The sequence below is a fragment of the Nematolebias whitei genome, chromosome 5, assembly GCF_014905685.2.
Source record: "Nematolebias whitei isolate Nwh7 chromosome 5, NemWhi1, whole genome shotgun sequence".
Taxonomy (NCBI): Eukaryota; Metazoa; Chordata; class Actinopteri; order Cyprinodontiformes; family Rivulidae; genus Nematolebias; species Nematolebias whitei.
Window position 1 is genome coordinate 3,294,398 of NC_056502.1, and position 9,606 is coordinate 3,304,003.

Consider the following 9,606-nt stretch of genomic DNA (forward strand, 5'->3'; position numbering starts at 1 on the left):
TTTTTTTTTTTTTTTTTAAAGAGATGTTAGAGATACTGATGGCTGTAGACAGGAAGGATCTCTTGTAAAGGTCCATTCCACAGTGGATCCTAAGAAACTGGCTGCAGATGCCGTCCGATCCGTCCACCCAGACTCAGCTGGCCTCTCGGTTCCCCTGGGCTGTAGGGGACTGAATACTCCTCCCAGAGCGATGGCCACTCCTCCCAGCATGATGGCCACTCCTCCCAGCAGTCCGCCGAGCTCCTCGTCGCTGCGGACAGACAACTGTAGGTGCCGAGGGACGATCCTGTCCTTCTGCTGTCATGAGCCGTGTTTCCTGCTAGTTCCAGGATTTCAGTGGTCAGGCACTTGAGCACAGCTGGCAGGTAGATGAGAATGCATCCACAGAACAGCCTTTTCAACTCATTTGAGATTTGGGGCTGTAGCTGAGATATTATTTGAGTTTTTGAGATGTTAATCAGCTGTTGGTTGTAGAAAACTGCCTTGTTGCCATGGTTACGCATCATAACAAATGTCCAAAACTAAAAAAGTTTCAGTAAAAAACCTTCCAGCTGCACAGCATCTGATACCAGAGGAAACAATCATCCAGAAAATGTGATTTACTTCCAGAAAAAGATGAATTAAAGTTTCCAAAAGCAAAATATCAGAATGAAAGTAACAGAGCTGCTCCAACATGCAGCCTCCTGGAGCGGTGCAATTGTTTATGTTTCTGCTAAATTCAAGTTTGACTTTTTAAATTGTTTTACGTGAAGCTGCAGTGAAATATTAAATAAAATAAATCTAACTCACTGTTTTGATCCGACAGGTGCATGCTGAACACTGTGGACGGCCCGTCTGAGTCTGTGGAGGATTATCTGTGCGACCCAGAAGAGATGCCTCTGGGGGCCCGGGAGAGCCGGCTGCCCTGCCCCGAGGACTGCGTCCTGAACGACTGGGGCCCCTGGAGCCGCTGCAGCATGGTGAGAGACGAATCCAGACCAGGAAGCACCTGGCACAGATTAGATAGGACAAACTCCGCAAAGCCCACAGAGATTTATCTCGATATCTTTTTCTTGTCACAAACATCGTCCCCGAGGCTCAAAGAATTCAGAGCTTTGGCTGCACCGTGTTATTGTGAGCAGTGTGTGAATCTTTGTCAACAGGTTATTTCTCGTCCACCAAGGAGGAATAAAGGAGATCCGTGAAGTGGGAAGCAGGAGAAAGTGGCTTATATATCACCTATATTACACCGTGCTCAGTGTGCATTCAGCAGGGAGGGAAGATGATTTATGATAAAGAGTAACAACTCAGGAGCGGGTTTCCAGCTCACATTTAACGATGCACACACCTGCATGCAGGCAAGAAATAATCTGCCCGGTTTGGGAACATCACTTGGCAGACCGCCACGAAAATGAAAAATCATTTTCTCTATTAGATAATATACTGGAGGTTAAAAGACCTTTTCTCAGAAACATTAAATTTGTTGCAGATAGTAAAGTCCAAATAAGAGACTTGTAGTAAAAGCAAAAAAAAAAAAGTATATCTGATTTATGTTTTCAGGAACAACAATGCTACTTTTATCTCAGCATCAAAACATAAATCTACACTTTAATAACTAATAGACTGATTAAAATCAATATTTTCTTTCTTTATTAAGCAGCATTCAACTTAACTGAGCTTCAGTTGTAACTTGGAAAAGCGTAAGATTTTGCTGTGCTCAGGAACCAGGCTGATTATTACCATACAGACCAATAACAATGGATTTATCGTGGTGCCTCCATTTAAACGCTGTAGCGTCTGCAGTGGTATGATGTGGGCAACAAATTTATTAAGAAACAAACCAACAGAGAAGTGTATCACTGCAGCCATCAGTCGTTTTTATGCAAAGACAGCCATATTAAATTTTAATGTTAAGGTTCGTCAGAAATCTCCAACTGTCAGCATCAAAATTTGCACGTTGGAGGCGTTTTTCCCGACTTGGTATTTGAAAATTCTAATTTCTGAATACAAATTAAATGTCTCATAAGTTTAAACTGCACTCAAAAACACAGTAGATGACATAAAAAAATATACATACATATTTTTATAATATTTTAGCTTCCACCCATGATACATGAAATTAATGTTGCACGGTTGATCTTTAAAGAGATGAAAAATAGAGCAAAGAGGGAGGTAGCAAAGACAAAGCTGAAGGTGTATGATGAGTTGTATGAGCGACTGGACACTAAAGAGGACGAGAAGGACTTGTACCAACTGGTGAGACAGAGGGATCAGGCTGGAAAGGATGTGCAGCAGGTTAGGCTTATTAAAGATAGGAATGGTAATGTTCTAACAAGTGAGGAGAGTGTGACGGGAAGATGGAAGGAGAACTTTGAGGAGCTAATGAAGGAAGAGAATGAAAGAGAAAGAAGAGTAGAGGTCATAGAAACTGTGGACCAGGAAGTGGGAAAGATTAGTGAGGGTGAAGTCCGGAAAGCTCTGAAAAGAATGAAGAAGGGGAAGGCAGTAGGACCTGATGACCAGTGGAGGTTTGGAAATGTCTTGGAGGCTGGTGGCCATTTTTAAGAACAAGGGTGATGTACAGAGTTGTAGCAACTACAAGGGGAATTAGGTTGATGAGCCACACGATGAAGATCTGGGAGAGAGTTGTGGAAGCAAGACTTAGACGAGAGGTGACTATCTGTGAGCAGCAGGATGGTTTCATGCTGAGAAAGAGCACCACAGATGCCATCTTTGCTTTGAGAATGATGATGGAGAAGTACAGAGAGGGTCAGAAAGAACTCCATTGTGTCTTTGTGGATTTAAAGTATCTGACAGAGTGCTGAGGGAGGAGGTGTGGTATTCCATGAGGAAATCTGGAGTGGCAGAGAAGTATGTTAGACTGGTACAGGACACGTATGAGGACAACAGGACAGTGGGTATATTGGTAGAATGATGTTAGAAATGCAGCTGCAAGGAAAAAGACAAATAGAAGACATATGGATGCAGTTAGAGAGGACATGGAGGTAGTTGGAGTGAGGACAGAGTGAGATGGAGGAGGATGACTCACTGTGGCGACCCCTGAAGATGGAAAAGCTGAAAGAAGAAGAAGATGTGGGTAAAACAGAGCCTTGTTTGGTGAGATGTACAGTGACTAGATGGGATTACCATCAGGGAGCAGCTCTGAGCCACTTCTTGTTTGTGATGGACACGTTGTCAGATGAAGTCAGCCTATGGACAATTATGTTTGCAAGACATCTGTCATGAAAGTAGGTAGCAGGTGGAAGAGAGCCTGGAGAGGTGGATGCTCTGGGAAAAAGAGGAATGAAAGTCAGAATTCAGGGGTGTGATTGAGAGACGGAGCAGTGAAGCTGTGAGGAGTGGAAGTACTGAAAATGGATGAATTGAAGGTCATCCAAATCAACAGGCAGAACATAAGAGAGGTATTTATATATACCCGGTATATAGGTATATACATTGTGGAATATACAGTATATCATGTGCATTTTAGATTATATTACTACCTTGAAATACTTATTCATTTAAATTCATCCTGCTTGCACCGTTAAAATTCTACCATGCTGTTGTTCAGTATCTCTTTAAAACGTAAATATTATAACTTTTTCACTTTTTGGTACTTTATTTTTGTACCCTTATTGCATGCTTTAGTATTTTTTGTTTGTTTGTTCTTTGTTTTTTTTAGCGAGTCAAATCGGTTCTTCTCATCCTGAGCATTTCATTGTACCGTTGACCTTGTGTTGACCTTGTGTTAACCTGCATATGACAGTTAAACACAACTTGAAGGTTTGGAAGAGAGATTAGGCAGGGTGGACGGGAAGAGAAGGGAGGATCACAAGTTGGTAGTGAGACATGCTGAGACGTTTGGTTTGGAGACAGTATTGCTAATAAAAAGACGAGGAGGAGCTGGAGGTGGCAGAGATAAAGATCTGATGTGACCACAATGGACAGGGTAAGAAATAAGTGCATCAGGAAGACAGCTGAAGTTCAGAGACCAAATTAAAGAGACGAGGCTGAGATGGTTTGGGCGTGGGTTTCATTCAGTTTTTGCTCCCCTTCTGTAAGAACTTTAGGTTCTCGAGCACCTTTTCATTTTTTTACCAGCAGCACCCGGGTCATTGTTAATCACACCCCATTCTCTACGTTTGTGCTTGACGCACCATCTTCCCACAATTCCACTCTCGACATGAAGTCGACAGAGGCACCAGCGGGACTGTGCGCATGTTTTATTCATGGTGCTGTCGATGGAGCCGTTCAGAAGGCTGTCGGGTTCGTCTCCTAGCTTCAAACCAGAGAATCTGAAACTTCTTCCAATCTGGACAGAATTTCTTCTTCAGCTCTTCAGTGATTTCTTTCAGGGAGAAAATATAAATTCAATTGCACATTTAGTTTTTTTTTTTTTTACATTTAGCATGCTCAAACATACATGAAGCATTATATTTATATTGGAAATCTTAAATGAACTGTGCTTTAATGACTTTAGAAAAATGTAATTCTTCTGTGCAGCATCTTTCCAGTGTTTTACCACGTCGTGTCTTTTCCAGCCCTGCACCAGCAACAACAGTCGAGCGCGAGCAGCATACGCGCTCCGGTACCCCACCGTGGGAAGGCAGTGCCCAGAGACGACCGACAGAGAGCCTTGCCGTCTGAATCTCAACTGTTTCAACTACTTCTACAACATCACAGGTAGAGAAACTGCAGCATGAAAGTGTTGTGGAGACTGGAACATGAAACTCAGACGGACCTGTGCCTCCTGAGAGCGGCAGCTTCATGTTAGACGCCTCAGATATCGTGTTTTTGAGCCAGAACCGTGACCAAATCAAACCAAGCTTGGTCAAATAAAAGCTTTAGACTTTCTGCAATGACTCAGGTACACACTGAATTTTTATGGAGATGTTTAAACAGAAAAATCTGTTCATGGTTTTATCGTTCTTTCTTGTTGAGGTAAAACCTTTTCTGATAATTCATGCAACTATAAACTGTTCAAAGCAGCTCTTTGCAAGACATCTTGTCTGATGGTTTCTCACATCTCATGCCACTTTTATCTCACACATCTTGTTGTTGCCTGTAATTACAGGTTTTGGCAAAGTGTTGAGAAACCAGAACATTTGCCTGTTAGCAAAATGAACAGTTGGACGGATCTTGATGAAACTCTCGTCTACACCTGGATAACTTTTGGGGTCAACCAGTTCAAGATGGCTGCCACAGCTCAGTGACCTTAGAAAACACTAAAGTGGAAATAACTTGGTCAGTTTTGCAGATATTGAGCTAAAATGTGGTGTGGCAGTAGCTGAGAGTCATCCCAACAAACACTGAGTGCGAACACGCGACGTGAATTCTTTTTTAAACTTCGGCACGCAGTACGTTGGGCGACATGCTTTTACTTTCATTTACACGTTAGCATAAACGTCAAACGTTCACAAAACCTTTTCAGCTGACAGTCTTCTCAAGCTGCAGATCATCACATTGCCTCTACAAAGGCTGATTTTTAATTTCTGTCCTAAAACTGTCAAACTTTTAAAACAATTAAAAGTAGAAATGTGATTGATCTGAATTTCATCAGAAATTGTTTTTATTGCATAATCCCACATCTTAAAGCAGCAGCGTCCCTCCTCATGGATGTTCAATGAAACACAGCACTGCAACAGTATCCATCCCTCTTGCTAATCTTTCTATTATGTTGCCTTACAACCAAAAATAAAATAATAAAACTGAAAAGTGGTGCATGCAAATGTATTCAGCTCCTTTGCTTTATAGCACCGACCATTACCTTCAGAAGCCAAATAAACTGGAACTAAGATCCAGTAACTCAGATGTTCTCAGTACGTACACACCTTTCATAGTAGCTCCCAGAATCAACACCAGTTCAACACTTCCAAGCACTGAGGTCTATCGTTAACCAGGAGACATCATGAAGACCAAGGAACTCTCCACACAGACCAGAGACTACGTTGTGGAGAAGTATAGATCAAGTTTGGCTTAAAAAAAAAACCTTTAACCCCAAACACCTCATGGTGCTCCATAGAATCCATTAAGAAGGATGCCATCCCTGCAAACCTGCTGAGAGGGTCGCCCACTAAAACTTACGGAGCTGACGAGGAGGGCGTTAATCAGAGAAAGATCCAGAAGATCAAAGAGAACCCTGATGGAACTGGGCAGCTCTTCTGCTGAGATGGAAGGACTAAATTGTGAAATAAGCTGGTGTAGAAAGATGAGACCAAACTTCACGGACACCAGGCCTGAGGCAAAACAACCATCTCTTACCCTAAGAACAGCACAGTGGTGGGAGTATCATGCTGTGGGGGTGTTTTCCTTCAGCGGGCTTTAGGGGAACTGGTCAGAGGTAAAGGAGATATAAATGGAGCAAAAACAGAGGAATTCTTAAGAAGAGCTTGTTAGAGCCTTCCAGAGATTGGAGACTTGGACCGAGGTCCACCTTCCAGCAGGACAATGAATCCTAAAGACACCGCTGAAACAGGACTCGGACAGGAAGTGACAAAAGTTCCAGGTTAGAGCATCATGGAGACGGACCTGAAGAGACTCGATGCTAGAGCTGCTGCAGAAGGTAGCTCTTCTCACTGGTGTTAAAAGATTTGCTCAGAGACAAACAAACCAAAACATTCCCAAAGTAATTTGAGCTGGCAGCCTTCTGGATCTCTCTGGAATATCTTCAGATCACCTGCAGATGTTGCTTCTTGGTATTTCTGTCTTCAAACCGTTTCGATGAACCGAAGGAGAGATTTCACCTTTGTTTCATCAGGATATTAGGATGATTTTACAGCTCAATCTCACTAATTTAGGCAGATCACAATCACCATCTTCCAGTTCAGCTGAACTGGGATACGTGGCATGATCCCTCCTGGTGTGAGCGCAGTGAAAACCACGTATCCCAGGGTGCACGTGCATAATAAATGAGGCGAAGTTATTATTGGGTAAAGCATCTTTTTCCACCGTCATTGCAGAAACCATCTGAGGTGCTTTATCCTTCACGGCTCCGCTCCTTCTCCCTTCCTTTTTGTGTCTTACCGTCGATCTTTCTTCTTGTGCTCTCCTTATTTTCAGTCCCCAGAGCGTCACAAAGCCGCTCGGCAGAAGGAGGCACAATCCCCCGAGTTGCAGACGAGCTCTGTGCAGCTAAAAACAGCCAGTCTTTGTTAGCGGATGGTGTATTTCATGAGTGATACCTCAGTCTCTGTCATAAAAGAGTGTTTTTAACGACACACTCAGGTGATTTAAAGGTATCGGCATCTTGACTTTGAAATAAAATGTTGCCTTTTCTCCTCACAGACATCATTTTTTAGATGTTTCTGTAGAGGTTTATCAGGAAAACTAAAACTGATGCTGCTTTTCATTCCCTTATAAGGTGAAAACTTGGCACAAACAGCTCAACGCAGTCATGAAAGAAGGTGATGGCAACCATTTTTATTTAAGTAAAATTTAAGACGTTTTAAATGACCACTTTCCAGACGGCGTATTATTTCGTTATCAGCAGTGAGCAGCAGCCAAGAACTTTACAGAGCCTGACTTTAAAGAGAACAGAAAACACACGGACCATCTCAAGGTGATTGCATCAATGGACTAAAATGTATTATGCAACCGAAGCATGCACAGCACTGCTGACTCATCTGGCAGCTTTAGGTGCAGATTGTATGCGCATATGTTCGGATAGTCTCGTAGAGAGCTGGGATTTTTGTCTCAGTTCTGCAGCTAACAACGTTTTTAAAGTGCAGGATTCAACGTGAGACATGTCTGCTTGTGTCTCTGAAAAACCGCGTGTTGCAGTTTCTCACTTTGTGGGATTAATTCAGTCTGAAGTGTGAATCTGATGCGTCTGGACACGTCTGAACGGTGTCACTTTGGGTTTGGTTTCTCTGTCGTCTCACTTCACCTACAGAGCACAGAAATGCAGAAACACGAGGTTTGACTGTCACTCGGATCCGTCTCATATTTCACACCCAGCTCCACTCTGCAGTCAGGTCATTAGCATTTTAATTTTTAGTATTTGAATCTTTTTTTACGTGATGTTATGAAGTAATAACAGCTCTGAAGGGATGGACTCCAGACGTCTGCTTTCTGTGCAGAGACATATGTTCAGGTTGTAACTGCAGTGATTCTCCGATGCTGCTGCTTCTGACTTCAGGTTTGTCAGAACTAATGAAGCATTTGGTTAATTATCCCATTTCTTTGTCTTAAAAAACGGTCAGTACCTGATTTCTTAAACCGCTTCCTTTTTTCCTCTCGTTGCAACACACAAAACGCTGTGACCATCAACATTTACTGAGTCTGGCAACATTCTGATGAACGCCTACACTGTTTGTTTCATCTCGTCTTAGCTGTGTAGTTCTTTTAGTTCTTTTTCTTAGATAGAGAACTTTACAGGAACATGCATAAAAGCCCATTAGTAAAGTGCCCTGAGACAACTTTGTTGTGATTTGGCGCTTTATAAATAAACTGAATTGAATTATTTCCTGTGCCGATGGGAATTGTCCAGGAAGGAACTCTTCTTTGATTCCTATAAATGAAAATTCCACTTTTAATCAGACCTGATCGTTCAGACCATGAGTTCAAGTATCTGTTAGTCTTGTTCACGAGGATTGAGCAGGACATGGATGGACTGATTATGGCAGTGGGTCCCAAACGTGGTCCTTGAGGAACACCATCCTGCATGTGTCAGTTGTTTCCCTTCTCCAACACACCTGATTCAGTGATTTGATTCATTCCTTCTGTTCTGAAGAAGCCTGTTGATCGCCCATTCATTCAAATCAGGTGAGCAGGGAAACAACTAGAACATGCAGGATCGTGTTCTTCAAGGACCAGGGTTGGAAACCACTGGATTAGGGCTTTGTTTGCAATGATGAAGGTGTTGCTTAAGTCAGTTGAAGTGAAAAGAAAACAGCTGGGTGAAATGATGAACATCTCCATTTACTGTCCGTCTGTGGTCCAACCCATATCTACGCTCATGAGGTATGGATCATGACTGAGATATCAAGATCCTAAGATCCAGTGAGTTTCCTCCAGGTTGGCTGGTGAGAAGCGTCATCATCCAGGGGAGCGGAGAACAGGAGCCACTGCTCCTCTGCATTGAAAGGAGTCAGAAGGTACTTTGGGTACCAGATTAGGATGCTGCATGGATGCTTACCTTTGGAGGTTTTTCAGTTACTTCCCACTGGGAGGCAGACCCAGAATTTTCTGGAAGGATTACATATCCTCTCTGACCTGGGAAAACCTTGGGATCTCCCAGAAGAAGTGGCAGTGTGTCACTGGGGAGAGGGAACTTGTTACTGGTTTTCCACCATTTGTAATGGACGTCACTTTGTTTTTGCCAACATGAACAGAAAGTTTTTATTCAGACGACGAGGTGAAACGGTGGCAGCCGTAAAGTTCTCCTACTTTAAAGCTTTGTGCGCATGTCTGTGTAGATCTGTCAAAAAGTGCAGGGATGGTTTGTAAAAGTTGGATCTACTTGAAGAGAACGTTGGAAATTCTCCTCGCTGAAGGTTTCCAGGTTGTCCCAGAACTGACGACCACAATTTGTCTGCAGCGTTTCCCCTACTGTTATAAAGCCGGGCGCCCCGCCACCTCCAACAGAACCGAGCGCCCCGCCCCTCCAACAGAACCGGGCGCCCCGCC

General features: G+C 43.1%; 1 protein-coding gene across 1 annotated transcript in view; it reads left to right on the forward strand.

Moving 5' to 3' along the window:
* LOC119409615 (thrombospondin type-1 domain-containing protein 7A) overlaps window positions 1-9,606 on the forward strand; it is a 351,078-nt gene that overhangs the window by 294,732 nt on the left and 46,740 nt on the right. The window contains exons 16-17 of the mRNA XM_037676515.1: window positions 806-959; window positions 4,521-4,662. Of these exons, the coding sequence (XP_037532443.1) occupies window positions 806-959; window positions 4,521-4,662 (296 nt within the window). The remainder of the gene's footprint in view (window positions 1-805; window positions 960-4,520; window positions 4,663-9,606) is intronic.